Source organism: Vigna unguiculata, chromosome 11 (genome assembly GCF_004118075.2).
Source record: "Vigna unguiculata cultivar IT97K-499-35 chromosome 11, ASM411807v1, whole genome shotgun sequence".
Taxonomy (NCBI): Eukaryota; Viridiplantae; Streptophyta; class Magnoliopsida; order Fabales; family Fabaceae; genus Vigna; species Vigna unguiculata.
In genome coordinates, this window is record NC_040289.1 from 34,479,316 (window position 1) to 34,504,250 (window position 24,935).

Here is a 24,935-nt window from a genome sequence, read left to right on the forward strand (position 1 = left end):
ATTTGTATGTGGAAAAATGATTTTATTCATAACTATTTTAATTTACTTTAATTTATATACAAAATCATTTTAATATGTTTTAGTCCATACTGTTTAAACTCAGAGATAATAAAAAATAGTATGTATTAAGGATTAAAAACTTTTTTCAAGTATAAGGAAAAGTAAATGTATTGAACTATGAAGATTAGATCAATAATTAAACAAAATAAATGTAAGCATGTGCCAATAATGAACTTATATTACATATACACACATAGCTCTCACCATTTAATGGACAGAAAGGAATAACTTCCAAAATTTTATATTTCATTTTTTTACTTTCTGACATGACTTAATGTGTGGTCATTGATCATTTAGAAAAAAATAGTGATACATTGATAATGATCCACATTAAACTACATAAAGAGATAAAAATTGAGAGTTAAGAAATGATAGTTATACTATCATTCTGTCTTACAAAAATACATATATTTTCTTTGTTTGAATTCATAATACATCTAATATATATATATATATATATATATATATATATATATATATATATAATATCACAATTAAAAAACTTTAATGCAGTTTTACTTATGAATGGTTGATGAGGTTAACAAATGCAAGTTGATAATTTATCACAATATTGTTTTATGGTAAATAGCATTTGTAATATAATTAGTCATAACTTATTTAACACTGCATCGGTGAATAATATATATATTTTGTTTTCCTCTTCAGATATGAGAAGCTTCCACTCTTGTACTTTTTTTTTTTCTCAATCAGATGCTAAGTACCATTTCCTGAAAGACCGTAATCACTGATAAATGAATCCAAAATCTCTTAACTGTATGAAAATTACATATATATAAATATTACAATCTAGAAAGCGTGTTCATCAGAACACATTTTCTGGCTACTTTTAATTACTGTAATTCACTCATCATGTCATTTTCTTATGTTTTTTTTTTTCTCAGCATGTCATTTTTGACAAACTAAAAGAAAGAAAAAATGTAATAAAAAAACATCCCACGGCACTCGATTTGACTTTACAACTACATGTGCTTAGCATACAATACCTAAGAATAGATCCCTATGGAATACCTATTTTCCATTAAAACAAATGTTAGACACAGTTTAAAGTTTTTTAATAAACTATGAACACATTTAGTTTTATATTTATATAGTTTTTTTTATCCTTTGATCAATTTCTTCAAGTTTCCTTATATCTTTGATTCAGCTATAAGAATGCTGAGAACACATGAACTACATTTTAACTCGCCAAACAAGTTAATATCATCACATGCTAAAATAGCATTTTGATTCTTAAATATACGTATATAATTATCATACTAGTTTCTAACATTAAAAATAAAAGAAAGAGTCTTCGGAAGATTGAAAAAAATTGAAGATGATATCAAACTTGTGGTATATAACATTTATATGGATTATAATTATAGCTAAAACAATTACTAATCGAAAGCAAAGTGAATAATATTTTTTTAATAATATAGTTTACGTAACACTAGCGTAAAAACATGTGCTATAACGTTTATGTGTACATCTTTTTTAAATATATAATATTATATGAGTATACGATAATAATAGTATAATATCATTAAGTTAATATAAAAAATAAATTTATATTTAAAGTGAAATAAATAGAGTAAAGAAGAGAAAATAATTGTTATTGAATGAAAAAAAAAATTGTTAGAATAGTTTTATAGAAAACATATAAAGCCAACCGGTAGTCTTTAAAAAATAAATAAATAATTATATTGTAAAGGATAAATTAGAAATAAGTAATCACGAAGACAAAAGAGGAAATCTTCTTTATATATAATTATAAATTTTAAATAATATTATGAGAATATATATATTTTAAATCACTTAGTCTTTCATACTTATGTCATTAAAAATTGTGCTAATAATGTTATAAAGTTGTCTTTAAGTCTAACTCAATCCAATAACAAATAAAATATTAGACCCAACAAACAATAAATCTTGTTAAGATAAGTTATGATTTATGACTCTGATATCATATCAAGAAGTTAATTTTAAGTCTAATTGAATCCCACAAAATCAATTTATGAAAATAAGGCTTGCACCCTTTTATATATTATAGATTGACTTCATTATTAGTCAATGTGGACCGCCAACAAATACTTTTAAAAAAATATTGTAAAGTTTGATGAAATAATACGAAAACATTTTCCACTTTTATTAGACACTTTACCCTATAATTATGATATGTAGGGTGTAGAGACATAAGTTGTAGTGGTCACAAAAAGGAGCTGGTAACCAAACTTTCCCACCAACATTTGGCCTAAGAAAGGTGAGGGCCCTATTTCAAATAATAAAAGTCCTATGAAAAAGGAGGCTTCTATTTGACGAAATCAAGACCCAAATAAGAAATGATATTTAGATGAAGTGAGCTAGGGTACCCTACAACTATATAAACATATCCCCTATAGGGTGTAGGACACATGTTTTGTTTAACCTTCAAGACAAGTCCTTTTTCTAGCCATTTATATAATATATATAAGATAATGACTACTTCTAATGGCCGTTAAACGTATAATGAGGATTAGTAGGTTAATTAATTCCACTGTTATGTGTTATCATATAGGATACCTAGTGATAATTATTTAATTAATTAAAGACAAAATGGGTGATTGTTTTCTACTTTCAAGACAGAGTGTGGTAAATCCAAATTGATAATACAAAACTCAAACTCAAAAGTTGTTGATTGATTAGGGTGTCATCACCTTTATGTCTTATAATGTTTGCATTTTGGATTCACCAAGTGGGTTTAAGCATTGGATTATAATAAGGTTTGAAAATAATTAGTAGATAGTTAGATTCTTTGAATGTGTTATCAAGGTTTATTTTTACCATATAAACAAAAACTAATTTACTATAATAGACAAATTCATTTTGATAATTTGTATATTTAAAAAGAATCGGTATCAATTTATAAGTTAAGAGATGAATTGTTAATATAATTGTGTTCAGGCTTAATCTTCTTAAGTATACTCTTAAGTTTAAGATTTTGTAAATAAAATGTGATTAGAAGGAAAAAAAAACCATTAAAAGTTGTCAACTAAATTTCTTAACAAAATTAGTAAATTCTTAAAGGTAAAATGGGAAATATTTTATATTAATGGAATAGTTTAAAAAAATATTGTGGGAGTTGGATAAAAAGATGATAGTGGGAAAAAATATAAAAATATTATGAGAATCAATCTAATCATTGACTCAATTGAGTAGTAAGTAGATCATTGATTCATCCAATTTACACTAAAAACGTAAAAGTATATTACATATATTTTACAAAATAACTAAATTTAAAAGTTTTATATCACACATTGTTAATATATAAAATAATAAAAAAATATTTCATGGGATGATAAATGATGAATGTGTTTCAAATATCAGTCTAATTAAATGTCAAAATACATAGTAATAATTATAATATGTATTTATTCTGAAAATAATTATAATATATATTTGTAAATGTTTGAACAATATGATTTCAGATATAATTTCAACATTAAAATATTATTAAAATAAAAAATAATAATTTTCAAATTTTCTAAATAAAAAAAAAATGACTAAACAATCCAACTCTAACAAATTTATATTTATATTAAAAAAATCAATCAAATTGATTGACCCAAATGAATTGTTTTTTTTTAGTGTGGGGAGTGTTCCTAGTTTGAGAAGAATGATTAAAAGCATGATATATATTTCAAAACTATGATTTTGATATTTATTAGTGAAGAGTGAGGCTACAAGGATTTTCTAGGGTATGGTCACATATTAAAACCATCAAATTAATATAATATTCCTCTGTAAATGGAAGAAGTAAATGGCATTAATGTGTTGTCCACTTGTGGGGTTCAAGAATTTGAGGAACTTTTGGCCTTTGTGTTGTCTCCTACTCATCATATAATTTATATCCATTAGTTTGGATTGACGAGAAAATATGTAATTAAGTGAGATAGAATGACACTAAATTTTGTTAGAATGGTTTTATTTAAATAAGATTGAGTTTAAACTACACTAATGACGCTCTGTTTTCTTTTTAATTTAAGTGGTTTGACTTATTTATATCAATTAAAATTTAATGTAACTTCTCTAATTTTAAGTGTGAAAGATAGGAGTTAATCACTTTTTTTTTTTCATTTTATTATAAAAGTTATTTTGTTCTATTTCATTATTGTTAGGATGATGAAAATAACATGTCTTGAAAATTTTTCACATTGTGTAAAACAACTAAAGAAGTGAGTGTTAGTGACTATATAATGGACTCTAAATCTATGATGTTTTTTATTCGAATCAAAGAAACTTTAAATTTATATTTGACTACTCACCAAAAGACATGTATGTATTGTTTATGTGTTTTCTTATGTTTATTTTATTTTTATGTTAATAAAGTGATTCTCAAGGTTTTTTTTTCGACAACTATTTATTTTATTTTATATTGTTTTCGACGATAACAATAAATAAAATATAGGGAGTATTTGAGGTGTTCAACCTTAAGATTTAATAAACATATTAAATCAGAACACATCCACATGAGGTTATATTTTATGTTTCTCTAATTAAAATAGAACATGATGTTATATAAAATTGTACGGTTTGGTTTTATCACCAAAGATAGAATGATGAAATAAAATAGAATGTTTCATTTTTCTTTGTTCACGCATCTTAATGTCGGCATATTTGTTACGAAGCATATAAAATAATATTAGTGAAATGAGAGAGAGATTAAACTTTCTTAAAATTTATATGAAACAAAGATTGTTGCAAACTTTATAGGTATTTGGGATTAAAAAAAAACTGAAAGTACAAGAAGAATTACTTTTGATGATTTTGCTTAATCGTGCACTGTCAAAATTAAATCAATTATTTTTTTTTTTGTTATTTGTTAAATAATCATTTTTTAAAGACCGCTGATATCTTCTTCTCATACTATTAAAACAGTTTTATAATTAAGAATTGAACTTAAGATTATGAATTATAAAAATGTCTAATAATTTGCGTTTTTAGCGATAATCTAAACATTTATTTTATGGAGTAACCAATGTTAATAATTATTTTATAAAAAAAATATGAAATAATTCAATTGTTATACAATTTTGTTTCGCCCTATAGTCACACCTTTTTTTTATCTGCATAATCATACCTTGTAAATTTCTTGTTGATATATTTTTGTTAATTTTCGTAGTTACATGATGTTTATATTCTTTAATATATAAATATGATATAATTATTTGTGTAAAAAGAGCATTTAACTTTATTTAATTTGTTTTGGTTTAAAGAGAAATTAAACTTTTAAAAAGGCAATGTGATTTTTGACATTATTGTCAAACTATATATATGCATGGAATTGAAGTCTATTTCTTGATCATATGAATATAGGTTTATCAAAGTTTATATTCATGAGGTTAGAAAATATGTTTTGGTTGTCTTAAAACATATATTTATAGTTGTGTATGTAATTTTAAAATTGTCATTACGTTTCTAAAAGACACCAGTTTAACCTAACTGAAATCTATATCCACCTATAAAGGGTTAATTTGTAAATTTTTACAACCCACGAAAAGTCATGTTGCAAAGAACCACTCCAGAACTAGCTTTTTCCTCCATAATAGTCTTTGTTGAAGTTCGTTTATCTCATTCTTCTTAATTTTGATTTCTTTCATTGAGGTTCATGTTTACTTTCCCTTTCATTTTTCATGATGTTGTTGTTAATCGTTATGGTGTTGTTGCATGTAGGTTTCTCATTGTCATCCTTTCACGTTTGAAGCATCAGTGCAAAAAGGTTTGTGTAACTTTCGCTTTGGGTCTCTCTTTGCACTCTTGCTCTTATTGTCCAAAGTTGTAAGTGTTCCTCATTCCACTCTCTCGCAACAAGCATTGTTTGAGTTGTTGGTCTTAAGTTTCGGTTGTCTTAATAACCAAAGCCTATTCTTACAATGTGTTTCGTTGCACTAGTGAATGTCATGTAGAAAAGACTATGGAGGAAGAATATTTCCCTTTTATAAATTGTATTAAGTACACTTATTTATATATATATATATATATATATATATATATATATATATATATATATATATATATATATATATATATTATAGGGAAGAAAAAGGGATATATTAACGGATAAAATTTGTTGATAAATTAAAATTGATGATGGTAAAAATTTTATTGATAAAATATTTATTGATAAATTTCATTCACAAATAATAAAAATTCATTGATAATTATTAAAGGTCAAAATTTGTTGGTAAATATTAATCAATAATTTTTGACAAATTTTGATCGTCGATAATTATCCATCACTAAATATCATAATTTGATTATTCTTTCTTATTCTTCCTACCTTCTTTTTATTATTCTTCTTCTTGCTCTTACTTCTCTCATTCCCTCCTTTTTTATCGTCTTTGGCTCCTCTCCTCCTTCAACTTGATTGTTTCTCATTCTCTTCCTACTCCTCTCCTCCTCTTGTCCTTCTTTTGACCAATTTTATAATGAATATTTTAAGAACTCATTACATAATACATGCACCAGTTGTTGTTCTCAATAATACTTAACTTAGCACTTTTACCCTTTATTCATGGAATGGAGGAAACATTAATTTCGTTTTTTTAGACTTGAGTTTAACCAAATAAATTGTTAATTTTAGTCTTCTGATATCTACGATGTTTAGACACACTATAATTGTACAATATTAGGTGTTTTTGGTAGTAGAAAATAAATGGAATGAATTAAAACATATTACAGAGTTGGATTGGTTGAAACAGAATGAAATGGGTTTCAATTATTTTAATTCCCATCTCAAATATATTATCTTTAAGATGCTAATAGTTAAGTTAAAATTTACAATCTAAAAGTTTTGTTCCACAAAGTATCCATATTTGGAATTGTGTGGTGAAATATACCCACATATAAGGCAATATTATGTTATTAAAATATCCATTGTTGATTTTGAAATCAGTAGTTATTTCATCGTATTACTTTTTTAAAGAATTGAAATAATATTGAGATAGAACTGGTACTTTCTAGTCGTATAATTTACTAGTAGCATATTTCATTAATACTTATGAATATTAAAAAGAGATCAATATAAAAGGTGCACGTTTTAAATCTAAATAAAAAATAAATAAATAAACGGATAATTATTTGACATTTTATTAAACACAAACATATATCACCACAAGATAAAAATGATTAGAAAAACAGTGATTTTATATTTTTTAAAAATGAAAAAGTTACAAGAATTAAAGTTTAAATTTTCTACTATTTACCCACAAACTTTGTCACTAGATTCATCTACATGGAATATTTTCTGTCCTTTCATAATTTAAGGATACATATAAGTTACTTTATAAACTCTTGATGATAACAAAAGCAAGGAAAGAGAATACTTAATTAATGGGTTCAGTAACCAAATAGTTATTATGCTAAGAATCAAAGTGATCTCAAAGTTAATTGCTTTGTCTCTTCCAAGATTTCATTTCACAATAAATAGGTTTGAAAAAAAAAATTAAGGAATTTCTTTAAGAGAAGGGTTAAAGAAAGTCATGTTCTTAGTCTATATTTAAAGTTCTATTCTACACTTTTTTGACTCCTCCACTTTCACTCTTTTACACACACCTAAACGTTTATATTACACCAATTATCTTCCTTTAAAAATCAATTTTATATACATTATGGATATATATACTATTTATCTGGATTGTGGGGTATTGATCACGTCTCAAATTTAAGTGATAACATTCTAATGGATTATCTAATGACATTGAAGTGACCTTAATCTTACTTTTAGCCTCCAAACAAAACTTCAAGCCTCATACCATTATTATTTTCACATTTTTCATTTTTCACTACTAATGAACTTTTTTTTTTAAAGTTTGTATGAAGATATAGTAAATATAGCACTAACTTGTATTCATTCTAATAATTATTAATTGTATACTTTAAACAAAATCACTTAATCTCAAGAATACATATTTCCATAATTAAGAAAATAAGTTTTAAAAGACAACACTTTATATCCATTATACTAAATCTAATATAATAAAAAAAATAATTGTTTCAACTTCAAGACAATAAATTTAGAGTGAATTACTACATTTAAAACATTATTTACTTTTACACATAGAAATCCATAATGATTTTATCGTTAAACATATATCAAAGAATTAAAAGGAGAACTATATATTTAAATTATACTTAATGTTAGATATTCTACATTGATCAAAAATAAATACAAATTTACAATATAAATAAATGGTAATTCTATTTTTTAAATCAGTTAAGTAAAAAAAATATATTCTTACTTATATATTATAATTTGATTTTAGCTTTAGTTTACGTAAAACCTTCAACAACTTCTAAATTAAAGACATCATACTTTCACACTAATAACATCAAATGTTAAAATCGAAAAAAAATCCAAAAAGAAATATCTGTAATATATATGAAAAATTAAGAAGCAAATAATAAGAAATTAGTGTCGACTTCAAAATCTTAAAGAAGATCAAGAGCATACGTTACATATTGAATTATTGTGGTGGAAGATGAAATAGAATGAAAGTGGTTAAGTAGGGTTTGTAGAAAGAAACAAGAGGTAGATTACAGAAGGTTTAGATTACATGAAAGACAGAATATACCTTTGATTAAATGTAAAGACATTATTGGATGAACAGAGAGTAACATATATAACACTTAGTCCAATGTTTGTGGGATCCTAACGGCTAATACCTGTCGGAAGAACCCTAGAGAATCGTGGATGCCAACTTTCTTTAAAACGCGTGGGCTCCATTTACTCAAAACAATTAAGATTAACATTTTTTATTTATTTTTATTTAGAGTCTTTAGGTGGGTTGTCAATTCCATCACCAATCATATCATGTTTTGATGATCTTTGGAATCCCAAACAGTCATTAACACAAAAGTGAGGGCCCCACTTAACCAAAGTTACTGTTAAATTAATTCAAATGTTGGATAATTAAAATTCTAAATTCAAAATTGATCTGAATTATCTCATTGGTAATGGTAACCTCTCCTTCTAAGCAAACTCTTCTAGGATCATGACTTCAACAAGACCATCTTTGACACAATAATGAATATACAAAACTCAATAATGAATATATATCACTTTTGTGATATTAATGGTTATGTTGTTTTGCATTTTAGGAAGAGGAAAATAATAAAATAAAGTGGTCAAAAAATTTGTGATGTTTATAGCAAATGATAAATTATTAGAAATGATTTTAAAAGAGTGTGAATTGGGAAGGTTTTGGGTCTCGAAGTGTAGGAAAAACGACGGCCGTTGGTTTTGTCGCATTGTGGGTGTGATGCAGACAACTTAGGTTGTTAGTTAACGTTGTTTGATACTGCCGCGTGGCCCGATCTCATTTATTTGAACGCAACATAATTATTGATCAATCTAATGTATTCATGTGTTTAATATAAATATAGATATGTATACAGTATATTTTACTCACTCCCTGAGTTAAATATTAGAAAGTAAATAATTTTGTACTAATTAAAAAAACAAGTTTTTTTAATTTGTTTTTACTAATTTAATTAAAAGTTAAAAAATAACTATTGAAGTTATAATTACAATTTATTTGAAAATGATTTTATGAAATAAGGTAGATTTTTTATATTTGTTTGTGGGTTTAATTATTAACTTGATTTTTATATTTATGTCTTCGCTTAAGTTTTCATATTATTTTTAATTTAATTCAGTTTTTACTATTTTAAAAAGAATTAATGTGGTTCTCTGTATAAAAAAAAATCAATTTAGTCTCTTAATTGACATTAGTATCATGTGAAAAGTATCACGTGTCAAAAAACTTATTTTGAGATCATAGTTTGATATTGAATTTTAATACATGATGCTTTCTAAATATTTTCACATATTACACGTCGAAATTTTGATATGTGATATTTTACTAATATTGTTAACATCAGATTAATAGAACCACTCAAGTTAACTCTATAAAAAAAATTTGAAACTCTAGAAAAATATTAAAACTGAAATGAGTAAAAGAAATATAGAATAAAATTGAATCAACAAATTTGTTCAAAGATGATTGTATACATGTGACAGATTTATATACATTTATGATTGATAATGCTATTAAATTTTGTAATTGCAGCAAATCTGTTTTATTGGTTGGAACGTGTGGGGACATTGTGCAATCCATGAAGGTTGAGGAGACAATATTTATGTGTTGATTTGTGATAGAGTGATTAAAGAATGGTGAGATTTTTGTGCAGAGTGGGAGAAAAAGGAAGATGAAGAGGGAGGTGAAATCTAAGTATAATAAATAAAGCAATGGATCATAAGGAGAGACAGGGAATAAGTGAGTTGATTATTGATTATAATAAGATAAGAGAAGGAAGATGATTGTGTAAAGAAAGAGGAAAAGGAAAGGATTAGAAATGTTATTAGGCATAAAAATAGGAAGAAAAGGAGAGAAGAGGGTGTCCCACACGGTTTATTGAAGAACATGGATGATGCAATGCAACCAACACAAACCAAACAACTCTGATATTGACTATTGAGTCTCGCAGCACATGCTTGCACAATTTCGATTCGCTCACATATCACTTGTCAAGGAAAAGTTTACATGTCTTTAAGACCTTTAAAGTGCAAAATCATTTCTAGTTTCATTTTCTCTCTTCTTCTTTTCTTTATTTAAATTTTGTTCGCATTCGTTTTAACTTATTCGTGTTTATCTTGGATCTGTGGTAAAAGAAGTTGACGGGTTTTGATATGGGTCTGTTGCAATTGGAGTTGGTTTTTTCTTTCTGCACCCCATTTTCAAAACCCACAATTCAAAAGTCACTTTTACAAAAGGCAAAATGGTGATTTTAAAAATCATGGGTGCAGTTAGAAATTATAAGGTGCAGATAGAAAAAGCCATGGAATTTGTATAGAGTTCACCAAATATTTTGGACCACTTATAACTAAAGGCCCATATATAATCCCTGCAGCACATGATCATGTAATTGTAAGAAACAGATACCGAAACAACAAGGGAAGTTCTTTAAACAGGTGATTCATCTATAAGAATACTCAAACCAATCATACATACACTAAAACACTTTTTACAAGTTATTTTGAATAAACTTGCAACATAAAGCTTATACATTAAGTATAATTTAATTACGTCTTTTATTTAAATAGTGTATGATTGCAGATAAAGGAGAAAAGGGCAAAAGAATTGGCCATGATGATCAGTAAAGTTATTCAACAATCTAAGAAAGTAAGTTCTCATAGATTATGGTGTCTTCCTTTACCTGGCCAATCAAATTACAATCAATATATTATACTTTGTTGTCACATCAGATATAATCCATCCACCTTTGTGTTTTAAATACAATAGGTTTTTTGTGTTGTTTTTCTTTAGAAAATCACACTCCGGTTTAAGCGTGTGACATAAAAATGGTACTTTAGAAGAGACACGAAAACGAAACATTCACCTGAGGTTCGTCCTAAGTGACTGTTATTATGAACTAACACAAAATAGTGATAGCCAACGAACTAGGAACATAGGATACAATACAACATACGAAATACACAGAACAACATCATCATAGGATACATATGTTAAATGATTAATTAAATAAAGAACGCTATATATAATTCTATCGGTTATTTCGCTTAGTCTAATCTAATCTTCGCAATTTGACATTTACCGGAACCTCCTTGTACGAATGAACCTTCTGAACTGCTCTTCGCAAGGGTCTTCCGAAAGAACACCTTGGAGCTTTATTCCTTTCATCAGAGCTTTCTCCTCTTTCAGTTTTTGAAGTTGGAGATCTCATCGTGTTAGGTCCAGATTGAGTGACAAGATATGCATCCTCTAACTCGAACAAATTTTCTAGAGGTTCATGTTCATGGGTTTTGAACGTTGTAGAATGTCTCCTCAAACGTCTCCTATGTATCAAAAATTAAGGTGCACATCATATTAACAATTTTCTATAAACTTATTATTTAGTTATGCTAATAATTTTCTCAGGTGCTTTTACAACATGCAATGCAACTCTTCATGCATTCCATACACTCAACATAAATAAATTAAAGTGCATTTGTTCAATGAGCTTGGGCGTGCATTGACCATCTTAAACTGAATTAACCTAAGAGACATTGGTAGATGATGTTAAAGAGTGAACTAACCTATTTTCTTTAGCTTTGTCTTTCCCTGTTTTCTTCGAAGCAGTTGAAGAACCAGTAGCTGCAGAGTTCCAAAACAAGCTTAAAGATTGAGAAAGAAAAATGTAAGAAAAAAATTCCTTGAAGAGATGAGTTTTAGCATTTACATTTACTCCTTATCCGTCTTCTATTCATACATTTGTGTTGTTCATCATTGCTGTCCTCAGGGGATAGCTGCACTGTCTTTTCATCTTCTTCCTTGAGCCCATCGATACATACAACAATAAAAGAATGAGGAATAACATTCAATATTCGCCAATGCCATCAATTTAGAAGACAAATAAGTGTAAAAGATTTTTCTCAGGTACCTGTAACTTTGTTAAGGTAGGATTCTCTACGCAGTTAATCTCCCCTTTATTCTGCAAAAATGGGAAGGTCCCAGTTCATTTACAATGATGATATCAGATTGAAAAAGAAAAAGAAAACAAAGGGAAAACATTGTTTTATGCCTTATCCTACATATTGCATTGGAAATTTTAGAGCTTAGACCACACACAGAATACCTAAATTTAACTCAATCCTGTTAAAATGCTTGTAAGGCTCTTTTTTTTTTTATCTTTTTTACAAAATGAGAATTCTTGCAAATAACGTTTGGCATAAAAAATCATCTCTAATGGATAACTTTAACAGTAAAAACTTGAATATGCACATGAGGAGCAATTTTCAGTTCAGGAAAAAACACCCAATAGAATACTGGAAGGATAATTGCCGTGAGAAAACGTTTTTTTCATTAAATTTTACAATTTTACAAAAGTTTTACGCACAAACACTTCACATAAATGCTAAATCTTTTCTGAAGAGACGTTGCTTACTGATCATTTATGCAATTTTTTTGGAGTGGCATTAATGCACAAAAACTACACATAAATTAATTAACCGGTGATAATCACAATTTAAAAAGTAACACCTGCAATTTATTTAAAAGATGTAATCATAACCAAAAAACTTGTTCCCTATATTTTCATTATTCATTTTAAAATAATTTTTCCCCATAACGTGATACGAAATAACCATGGTTTTTATCTAAAAGCTTAAACATAAGAGATTACTTAGAGAATTTGAGTTCAATTCTATTTTAAACCAATAATGTATAAATGGTGTACATTAGACATTTAAACACTTTTTCCTCCCAAACCACAATAAATTATTATGATTGTAGACCATTACATGTCTGGGGTCTGGATGAATCTCTGATAAATAACCAAAAGTTTCAATCTGTAAAAAAGATTTAGTACACATGATGATCTATTATATCATATCATGCAATAATTTCTCCAACCACAGTTTCTTCCACAGAGCATTCTATGCACGAAGTAAGGTAAGCACGTAACTGAGCACATGAAGTAACAGAAAATCTAGCTCAAAGCATAACAAACCTGCACATTCATGTTTTTTCCTTTAATCAAAGCAGCCCTCCACAAAATTTCATACTGCAGCGTTTTAATCTGAAACAACCATCATCCAATTCAAGAGAAAAAAATGAACCCTAAAAAGCCATTTGAGTAGCACTCCACAAACAAATACACTTAGAGAACTGAACCAACTCATTAACTCACTCATGACTTACCCTTTCCCTCCCCATGTTAAGCTCCTGCAAAATTAACCAAAAAGAGTTACCATCACCCGCAATTAACCACGTCAATTAACAAAGCACTTGTTCCATTCCAAAACTAACCGCTAACATGTGACTATTTGACTGCGCGAGGTTCCAGTTTTGGAGTTGCAGCTTCTTCACATCGCCTCTCAGCCTCTGCAGCTCCGCGCCACTCACTTCAATCATTTTGCTGTTCAATTTTAATCAAGACAAATTAAAAACAAGCAAATTAAATTAATAACTAATAACACTATAGTTCATTGCTTCTAATTCTCTGATGCTAAAACTCGATAGTTTAGTTACTTTCTTTCCGCAAGGAGTTGAATCAACGCCGTTCTTTCCTGCGTCACAATTCAACCAAACAATTAAGAAAAGAGATAATAATAGATGAAAAATCGAAAGAAAAGGAGAAAGTAGTAAATAAATGCACCTTGAGGAGTTGTTGAATGGAATTGTTATCAGAGGGAAAGGAGTGAAGTTGTTGGGAGTGAGCGTTGTTGGCGTTGTTGGCGTTGTTGGTGATGTCGGAAAGCTTCTTCCGCATTAAGCTTCCGATGGATTTCTTCGCCATTTTCTCCGCTGGCATGCTCATGCTTCTTCTACTACGACCACACCACCTACTTGATTAATTGCAAGTTGTTCATTTGAACGGAGTGTGGAAAGTGAAGAAAGGGAAGGAGTGTGTTGGAAGAAAAACAAAGCGAAAAGCGAAAAGGAAAACCAAGGACACTTCACTTCCTTCCTAGCCTAACGGCTTCTTTAACTGAAACTACCGTTACCGAACCTAATTCAAAGCCTCCCGAACCTCCCTTTCAAAAGGTCACAGGCGGGTTATCCTATCGTCCTATACTGTTTCAAAATTTCCTTTTTCGAATTTGATTTAAAATTTATCAATCCTTTATTGGTTACAAATCCCATTTTTTAATTTAAATATATGAAATAGTGTATGCGAATTGCTTTCATTAGATGTTTTTAGAATTATTGCTTGCTTAATCAATAAAGAACATGAACATGTTACAACAATTTCTATTTTTCTTTGTTCTCACAAATGTTTATTAAATAGTTTGTTTCTTTATTTTCTCCGTTAGCATACAGTGATTTACAGTGGCTGGGAAAGTGTTTAGAGTTCCTTTGCTGCTTTATGGATTTTTAATGGGCTTTTATTTGTTGTTGTTAACATATTTACTTTACATTATACTATTTGAAAATTGAGACATCGATAACTAATTTGAAATTTGAATTACTTGTATGCAGTTTGCAGGTTCCACACCTTTGCTACCTAGGAACATTGAATTGCCATAAAATAAGAGACAGGCACAAAAGGAACTTGAGAAAATAAGGTAATCGTGAATTTTAACTTAAGATACTGTTTTACATGTAATTTGACAGCTTTCGTCAAAATATTTTGATCACACCCAACTTTCTTTCTTTCCTCTGGTTGAAAAAATTATACATGAATTGATTCTGGGAATGTGCAGGAGGCTAAAGATAACTGAAACCAATTATTTGTAGATGGAGAAGTGCAGAAGATATGAAGCCCTGTGACGAACCTGTAAAACAACATTATGTTCGGTACATGAAATCACTCTGAAACCAAATCAGTGTTAAAAATAAGAAAGTTGTTTCCTTCACCTTTGATGCATATGAACGTAGGTTGGTTGCTGAAATTAAGGTGGAACAATTTTGAAGGTAAAGACAGAACATCTCATAGATTACTGGATTGTCTTCGATTAATGAGTTGGATATAACCCAATTCTCTGTCAAAACTAAGTGAATATACATATTGTAGAAGTCACAACTTCTGTCTTTGAAATTAATTTCTGTAAAAGACCTGAGGATCTCTTCTCCACTGTTAACCTGAGGAAAAAACCAGTTTGAATTTCCGAAAGTTTAAATAAACTTTTTATATAAATAAACTAGACAAGAGAAAGACAAGTAGCATACTCCATCAAAACAAGAAAGCAGTGTTTGATAAGCAACAGCACTCCTAAGTTGCTTGCAACGAGGTGTAGCTTCTGATATACATTCAATAGTCTGGATGCAATTCAAATCCTTTGAGACTCTACAAAGAAAAAACGAGAAATTAAGATCACAAAACCAATGAGCAAGATATAGAGAACAAATATCAGCATGCACATTAACTTGTTTATTTACGGTGCATAGCTTGGTCATTAATTCCAAATAGGATAAAGTTTGCAACAAAATTTGGTTCTAGTCCACTTTTAACCCAATTTATATATATACTGTTAACAACAATATTTGCAAGAGAAATTATATAAGAACCTGCAAGCAATGAATTTAGCTATGTTCTCACAACTTGAGCACCATTCCTGGTCAGTAAAGTAATTGACAATCGCTTCCATGCAGTCCTTTAAAAGCACCAACAAACCCAGAAACTGGCGATCAAGGAATAGACAAATAATAATTTCAACTATCTCTTCAGCTTCTACAGTAGAGAAGATTTCCTTTTTACTCCTGCAATGAGAATCAAGAGATATGAGTTCACACCATCGTACTTTCAAATATTGTCTCTTGAATCATCAAAAGGCTATCTAATCAAGGCTGCCATAAACTCAAATGATGACTAACAAAAGAGTCAAATAACAGAAAAACCATTCAGGTGATCATTTAGTAGACTCTCTGCTATTACTTGTTGCTTACCTTATCAGACAACAAACAGTGACAAATCTGATCCAAGCTCTAGTGTTTTGAGGTGGTCTTCCTTCAACGTCAGAATCTAAAAAAGACAAACATATAGATTGTTCTTAGAAGATTGCAATCAATGTGGCAAGATATTAGCAATTCTACTGAAACACTTCGGAGTTCAGACTCACAGTGTTGACACTTAACTAATATTAGATTACAACAATCTGTAAAGCACGGTGGAGAGATAAACTGGTATAGATATAAGAGAATAACCTAAGCTATTTGGCTCTGAGCTGGAAGAAAATTTAAAGAGGAACCCGTAAATGTCCAGAGCTCTTCTTAAATCTGCATATTCAGGAAACCAATCAATTTTGACCGGCATTTGATTGACCTGGTAAAAGGTTGCTGTGAACTATAAGATATAGTATCAAAAGATAATACAGAAATTAAAATTAACGCATTAGTTTATCAATGGTGCAATGCCAAAGTAAACATAACAAACAAGTTTACCTCCTCTTCAGAAGAGAGAATTGCACACCAAAAGTCGGTGGAAGAGCTGAAAAGCTCTTCTTTTGATGAATATAACACTGAAAGAACAAAGTTAAACAGTGGGATGACAAAGATTGCTGGAATATTCACGTATATAACTAAGTGTTTTCACTCACTTGTGTTGAACGCCCAGATGGCAACTGATTTTTCTACATGACCACACACAAAAACTAATTTTGAAAGCCAACCATTAACTAGTAACCCTTCAAGAAATATATCTCCTGCAAAAACAAATAATATTAGCTGCTATGCGTATAACCACTGAAAAACAGGTATACAATTTCCTCTGATAGCAACAAGCAGTAATTTGAGCTACGCTTCACTCAGTATTTTACCATACAAAAAAGAGATGGTTTATTAACATTACAAAGTAACAAAAAGACAGAAACATTGTTGCCTTATAAAACAAGAAAATACATCAACCTTTGTCCACAGTCAATTCCACCACAGAATTTAGCTTGTTGTTCAGAAAGGAGTTTAAAAGGTTACAGCATGTAAGATCAGGAAACTCCACAGGGGGAAAAGCTTTCTGCAATACACAACATCAAAAATCTAAAGCATTCAAACAATAAAGAGATAAAAGTAGCAATCCATGTACAGAGAATGACCGATAAATTTGACTTAGTACAATAACCTTATCTCCAAAAACCTTTACTCCCCAGGGTGGAATGTCTTCTTCTTCACCAAAAGCTTTCAACTGGAAAGAAACCCTAAGTATTCAGTAACAGACAATGCCAATCGCTAAGTACACAGAAACTTAGAGATAAGAACAGATAAAAAGATTGTGCCTGTTTGTGACATTTCTCAACTAGCCTAGTCAACTTGGCTTCCTTGCTATCTTCGTCATCGTAGGAAGTCTTCCTCTTATTTGCCTTAGTATTGGCCTTTGTCTGTTTTTTCCTCCTCTCTAGAAGCTTGTTCTGTTCTTTGTAATGATCTTTAAGAAGATCATCCAACCCAATAATTTTTTTCCTGGTTGGAATACAAATTTAAACTATTTGTTATAATCCACACTTTGAACAAACCAAGGGAAACCCAGATAACGCAAAACATCAAAACATGAATTATCATGAAAACTGCTAAGCTATAAAACCCTAAACCAAGAAAACAATGATAAAAATTGAACCTTTTGAAGAGTTGGGGCAAAAAGTAACATTTTTTTGTGGAAAAGGATTACCTTTTAGTGTTAATTGCAGGGGATTTCAGAAGGTCGTCTTCTAACTCGAAATCCAAAGGATCGTTCATGTCCATCACAGAGTTCCGAGTTGGAATTTGATATTGGTAATTTGAAAAGTTGCACAGTTTTGTGAGAGAAGCGGCAACATCACCAAGCAAATGTATTTTTATGTTCTACACAACTTATTTTGATGGGTTTACTTTGCTTGAGTCAATCACAATTTGGAGGGAAAATCTTCTTAACTCATGATTTCATGATATGTTGGGCTTAAAAATTGGTTCAGTTAAAGAAAAAACCCTACAAATAAATGTTATATCTCAATGTGTAATCTATATTTTAGTATTTGCTTAGTGTAATTTTTTTTTTTTAAGTGGGGTGAAATCTTCCTTTACTAAATGAGTTTTATTAATAATAAAAATATATTTGAGAAGTAAGAAAAAGTAAATAAAAAGATATTCACGTACATAAGATTTTTGTCATAATGTTGAATTGAATATGAGTAAAAATATTTACACAATTTTTATTCACATTTTTTTGGCTTAATATCTTAGTTGATTCCTTTTTTTTTTCCCGATCTTTAAATCGACTTAGCGGACCAAACTCACGTTACCATTCTTATTTTTAATTAAATTAGCAGTAAACATTTTAACACAAAATTTACTTTGGAATATGATTATCCAAAGTGGGACTAGTTTGCTATCACTATTGTTTACTAACTATTTCGATCATAATTTGTAATTAAATTTTTTTGTGACTAAATTATATTTTTCTAACACTGTTTTTCTCTTATACTTAAAGTAACAAAATATAGTAATTATAATTCTTTATTTAATACTAGCGTCCACACAAACACTATTATGTCTCTGTGTACACATTTGTTCGATATGAATGATAATATGTTAATATATAATAATAATATAATGTTATTAAGTTAATATATAAAATAAATTAATATTTATTAAAAATAAAGTAAAATGAATAAAGAAATTAATTTTTAATGAATAAGAAAAATAAACAGTTTAAAGAAAATAAGTAAAAATAATCATTAATTTTAAAAAAATTAATAAATAATTATATTGAAAAAGGTATAATCAATATTATAAAATGTGGATACAAAAGAAAGAATTTTCTTTGTATATTGTTGTAGATTAAACAAAATAAAATGTGAACATCACTAAACAAAGTAATAAAAAAGGATAATGCCCAATTAACAAAATAAAATAAAGGATAAAAATTTAATTAAAAAATTGAAATATTTAAATACTCAATGAATTAAAATAATTTTATATAAATCAAATTAAAAATATTTAAATTTATTGAAAACCATCTATGGCCCAATATAACAGCCGATAAGAATATAGTTGAACATTGGGGGTTTTCTTCCTACACCCCCAATTTTTCCATCACCTCCAAGTTTGACCGTGAAGACTATTATATCCTTCAAAAAAATAAAATGTAAATTATAAATTAAATATCTCTACAGCCCGCATTCTCAAGAATGAAATTCGGTACCCCAGTTTCTGAAAGCCGGTAACACTGGTTTCTGAAAACCGGTACCACCGGTTTCTGAAAGCCGGTAACACCGATTTCTGAAAGTCGGTACCACCGGATTCCGAAAGCCAGTAACCCCAAATTTTGTTTTTAATATATATATATATATATATATATATATATATATTAAAATTATATTTATATATAATTATATTATTTATATCAAGTTTAAAAAAAATTCGAATAATTTTAATTATATATTTTTTAGTTGTATATCTTTATTGTTTAAAAATAAAAATTAATTTGATGGATGGTGGTTGATAAAAGCGATTAAGGTTCTATCTCTGATCATAATAAAATTATTTTTCAATAAGTCATCAAGAAAGTATTAAAGTAAAAAAGAAAAGTAAGGAGATAAATGATTATCTCAATATATGTCATAAATCATTAATATTTTATTATGATTTATATATCTTAAATTTATGATTATCCTATGACGTTTCTTCCAAATTAAGTTTTACCCAAATTAGTATGAACCCTAATTATGATTTTAGGAATTCTTTTATCAAATTGGCATGAACCTTAATTTTACCCAAATTAGTACAACCTTAAATTATGAAATTTAAAGGTTGTTGTGTTTTATGCTGAAATGGTAAAATTTATGGATATATCTTGGGTTGCATTACAAATTCTGCTACACATAATGAATTAGTTAGATAACCTTTATTTGGAATAGAAATTAGAATACCTATGTTACGTGAATTCAGTGATTTAGAAATATTAGAAACTGAAAAGTGCATTCGTGAATCATTCTATAAAAATGGTTTAAGTAAAGAAAATGAAGAACTTTTTATTTAACAAGAAAATTAATTTATATATAAAAAAATTAAATTTGGCACCCCTAAAATTTTTATTCATGTTTCGCCACTGTTCGAATTTTGAAAATCGATAAAACCGAATTCTGAAAGTTGGTAACACCGGTTTCTGAAAGCTGGTAACACCGGGTTCTGAAAGCCGGTAACTCCGATTTCTGAAAACCGGTAACACCGAGTTCCGAAAGCCGGTAACTCAAGTTTTTAAAAGCCGGTAACTACGGCTTCTGAAAGCCGGTAACTACAAACCAAAAGGTAGCAATGAAATTATAAAAAAGTTGGAGGTGTAGGAAGAAAAACCCCGAACATTAGCAGTATCCCAAGAGTTGTAGGCCTCATTTTCTACTATATCGTGACCCATCTATATTTTTTTATTGAAACGGTTGAAAGCCCAAAACCAAAACACTACAATAATTAATTGTACGAGCCTCCATAGGTTCGTAATATTTCAACGGACCAACCAAAAACAAATTTTCTTATTTGTCTTGCTCTAAAAATCAAGTAATAATACATCAGAATTAATATATAAATAAAAAAGTAACTTTTAAAAAATTCAATAGATTTTTTTCTTTTACAAATTATCTTAAACTAAGTTCTTTGAATTATGAAGAAATGTTTTTTATTTCTCTTTTATTTTCATTCTTTAGAAGTATCAATGAAGAAAATTATTCAGTAAAAATTTACTTTGCTTGACCCTCCTCCAATACAAGGTCATTTAAAAGTTTGGATTCTCTCTTAAATTTTTCCATATTATTTTTCTATAGTCCTTTTTCAAAATTTACTGATAAATAATAATTTTGATATTTTAAAATATATTAAATTTTTGTTTAAAATACTATATTTTTATATCGTTAATGTCTAGCAGAAAATCCCACCAAAAGAACTCAATAAAAAATTTTAACTCATCATTTAATTATTTATAAAGACATTATATATTTTCTGGTTTTAATTCTGAGAGAGAATAGAAAAAGAAGGGAATATACTCATACATCCACCATTCAAAGGTCAAACAAAATCCAATGTCCCCACTCTCCAAAATCTGAAAGAATATGAAAAATAATAGTAAGTTATAGTTGGCAATTCATTAATCGAATTGAGGCTGGGTTATTCCTTGTAGGGTGTCACATGCACACATGGGAACATGTTCCCAAAGCCAAACCCAATTTTCATCAAACTTTTCTCTCCAATAATTTGGAAGATTCTTCATTTTATCACCTCTGTTACTCACTCCACTGCATGTGCTCAAACAGCTCACACCACATTCCTGTAGGGTCATGCCCTTTTCTATCATTAAATTACATCTTCTTTCAAATTACAATTCCTTCATTTCTAAGCTCATGCATAAACAGACATCTCTTCATCTTCAGGAATATTGCATTGCCAAGTGGATAACTTGTCTTGTGTTCTTTCAATGCTGGGGTAGTTGTCTCTTACAACCTCTTCGGTACAAATAAATATGTTGGGTATTACGAGAGATATATATCACCGAAAAGATACAATACCAATAGACATGAGTTCAATTCAAATATAAAAAAATTGACATTTTAGAGAATGGAGGGAGGTAAGAGTATTTAAACTGCCGTTTACCTCAACTCTTAAGCGATGTGAGATTTATTGAATGTTCCGAAACAAAAACGAATTTCAATTTCAACTAATTTAGAAACTAAAAATATATTTATCTTTTGGGTTAAATAAGTTTTTGATCTCCAAAGTTTCAGTGAAATTTGGAATTAGTCCCTCTTCAAAATTTTTAACCAATTTAGTCATTCATCTTTAAAAATGCGTAAATTTAGTCATTTTAACCATTTTTTTTTAAGTTTATCTGACGTTTCAAGTGCATCTCATGATAGTATTTGAATTGTTTACACCATTTGACACATTTTTGCTTCAATGTTAACTCAAATATTATCATAAAATGCGTTTAAAATGTCAAATAAATTTAACAAAATTTAGTAAAAAAAATTAAATTTGTGCATTTCTAAAAATAAAGAACTAAATTAGTAGAAATTTTTGAAAATGAACTAATTTCAAAATTTACTGAAAGAAAAAAATATATTTAACCCTTATTTTTTTTTTTGTATATATTTGGACGAAAGGATCTTACTATATTTGCATTTCTGTCGCTACGCATATGGTCTTAATTTGAGAGACATGCCATGTAAAAATTCTGGCAAATAATAATAACTATTCGTCCTTTCTATATAGCTAAATAGCCAATTTGGTCAACTCGGACTTCTCTTCCATACTGTTAAATTTGAAAGATAGAGTAATGGCACTGTCTTACTCATTTATATATTACCTAACCGAACTGCACAAATAAATGCTTGGAGTTATTAAAGTAAACCCAACTATGATTAACAAGATCATGTTGTATCAATGATTTTTTGTTTTTACCTGTTACGTTCTATATTAAAGTCTCCCAAACAAATAATCGAAAAATAAAACCTACTAAAATGTTTCTTCATTTTCTCCTCAATGTATTATTCATTAATAAAACTAATTGTTATTGGTGAAAATTTGAGTTATAGATATTTAAGGCATGAGTTCAAGTTATAATTTTTTTATGAATTAAATATGTTTTTAGTTCTTTTAATCAAATTTTGTTAAATTTATTTGATGTTTCGTATGCATTTCAAGATTGTATTTAAGTTGTTTATACTGTTTGACACAATTTTGTTTTAATGTTAAGTCAAATACTATTATGAACACGTTTAAAATGTTAAATAAACTTAATAAAATTTGATTAAAATGACTAAATTCATGTATTTCGAAAGATGAAAGACTAAATTAGTCTAAAGTTTCGAAATAGATCAATTTTAAAATTCACAGATTAAAGGACCAAAAATATATTTAACCTATTTTTTAATTTGTGTTGCGTGTGATGGCTTCCTCCACGGGTAATGGATTTTCTTCACATATAAATAGGTATTTTTATATTTCTTCAAAATATATTTATATATATAACTAAAAGTCATTTTAATATCATAGAGAATTATAATTTTTTTTTCTTTGGAAGAGGTTTCTCTAATAAACAAAGACTTCTAATTTTTTTAAGTAACACTAATACATAAAAGGCGTTAATTTGTGATTGGCATCAACCCCACTAGCAAGGACAATACAACAATGAGTAGTGTATTATGAAAGTAGCCAAACACAAGTGCTTTCTATATACACCCTTTCAATCATTGCTTCAAATGAGTTTTTCTTCTGTTCTACCCAAAATCTCACTTCATCATGAACTTTTCTTCAACAATTATATTTACTTAAGAAATTTTAATCTCTTATTTCTTCCTGTATGATAAGTAATAAGAGAAAAAATATGGCATAATAATTCATAAGACTAGTTTATACGCTGTTTTGGAAATAATTACCTTTTTTCTTCAGCACCCATCAGAGGTCAAAACATAATCGCCGAAAGAGAAGGACTTGGGTATTTATCTGTTATAATAATCGCACGCAAAATTAACATTAGTTGAATCGAATGAGTCAATAAAAAATTTGAGTGCTTCTACACATATCTTTGCCTTCTAAAAATACTTTAGTTGGCTTAGCTTTTATGCGCAATATCGTTGGTTGCTAGTTTCCTTAATCAGGGAGGGAAAATGACATGCCTTCAAAAGTTGACAAGACAAAGAAACAAGAGAGAAAACATCCTTATATAACCTAAACAACCAAAAAGTTAAAAACAAAAATAAAACTAACTACTTTTTTTTTTCTGTTGTTGTAAGTAATAAGAAACACTTCAACATTGTTTCTTAGAAACAACATTTGTGAAGCGAAAGTTGCCGGCAGAATTAATGTTTGATTTGAATTGATTAAGGAAATAATGATGGCAACTTAGGGTAGAAGCACTTATTGTTTTTTTATATTTAGCGTTTGTATGTTTGTGAGTGGGTGCTTAAAGAAGTAATCCAAATGTAATGAGAATGGTTATCTCACGAAAACTCCAACCACAAAAATTCTTTGCATATTCCACCACATAGAATGTCTCTATTGGATTTCATTATATAGGTAACACGTACTAATCCTATTATCTTTGACCCTAAGATACCATCAAACATGCAAACCTCATATTCTTTTATAACTTTAAATCACATTCACTCATTTTTTCCAAACACAGATTAGAAGGTATATATAATCGAATCCTAGAAAAAAATTATATTTTAATCATAAATTATAACTTTTAATAATATGATAATAAATTTTGTACATGAGAGAAAAATATTAGCTTGCCGTGTACGAAACTTAACAATTATAGAAATATGATGTCCCAACCATGTATATTGTCCGAGCTATCATATCATCACCAACGTGGCTACTACCCTGTGCCTCTGGCTAAGGGAAGCAATATATTCTTTGTAGCAAAATAAATAAATA

The 24,935-nt window shown here is 28.4% G+C and overlaps 2 protein-coding genes across 2 annotated transcripts; both read right to left on the reverse strand.

Moving 5' to 3' along the window:
• Nucleotides 1-11,546: 11,546 nt before the first annotated feature.
• On the reverse strand, nucleotides 11,547-14,564 carry LOC114168406 (SHUGOSHIN 2). The gene is made up of 9 exons (XM_028053200.1): nucleotides 14,254-14,564; nucleotides 14,127-14,164; nucleotides 13,905-14,013; nucleotides 13,797-13,820; nucleotides 13,606-13,674; nucleotides 12,538-12,588; nucleotides 12,337-12,427; nucleotides 12,194-12,251; nucleotides 11,547-11,953 (listed from the first exon to the last, which is right to left on the reverse strand). Exons 1-9 carry the CDS (start codon nucleotides 14,413-14,415, stop codon nucleotides 11,683-11,685), a joined length of 873 nt encoding a protein of 290 aa, XP_027909001.1. The 5' UTR covers nucleotides 14,416-14,564; the 3' UTR covers nucleotides 11,547-11,682.
• Nucleotides 14,565-15,152: 588 nt separating this feature from the next.
• Nucleotides 15,153-18,456, reverse strand: LOC114168405. The gene is made up of 12 exons (XM_028053199.1): nucleotides 18,196-18,456; nucleotides 17,807-17,990; nucleotides 17,653-17,715; nucleotides 17,442-17,547; nucleotides 17,135-17,239; nucleotides 16,980-17,056; nucleotides 16,743-16,860; nucleotides 16,485-16,560; nucleotides 16,107-16,298; nucleotides 15,768-15,885; nucleotides 15,456-15,680; nucleotides 15,153-15,373 (listed from the first exon to the last, which is right to left on the reverse strand). Exons 1-12 carry the CDS (start codon nucleotides 18,267-18,269, stop codon nucleotides 15,326-15,328), a joined length of 1,386 nt encoding a protein of 461 aa, XP_027909000.1. The 5' UTR covers nucleotides 18,270-18,456; the 3' UTR covers nucleotides 15,153-15,325.
• Between the last annotated feature and the right edge of the window lie 6,479 nt (nucleotides 18,457-24,935).

Bases quoted from the DNA above. Each gene is read 5' to 3' on its own strand.
- LOC114168406 (XM_028053200.1), bottom strand. From the start codon at position 14,415: ATGAGCATGCCAGCGGAGAAAATGGCGAAGAAATCCATCGGAAGCTTA. The intron at 12,428-12,537 runs GTACCTGAGAAA...GATGGGCTCAAG, and splicing joins CTACCTTAACAAAGTTACAG to GAAGAAGATGAAAAGACAGT. The intron at 11,954-12,193 runs GTTAGTTCACTC...TTTGATACATAG, and splicing joins GACAAAGCTAAAGAAAATAG to GAGACGTTTGAGGAGACATT.
- LOC114168405 (XM_028053199.1), bottom strand. From the start codon at position 18,269: ATGGACATGAACGATCCTTTGGATTTCGAGTTAGAAGACGACCTTCTG. The intron at 17,716-17,806 runs GCACAATCTTTT...GTTTCTTTCCAG, and splicing joins TTGAGAAATGTCACAAACAG to TTGAAAGCTTTTGGTGAAGA. The intron at 17,548-17,652 runs GTTATTGTACTA...TGTGTATTGCAG, and splicing joins TAAAGGTTTTTGGAGATAAG to AAAGCTTTTCCCCCTGTGGA.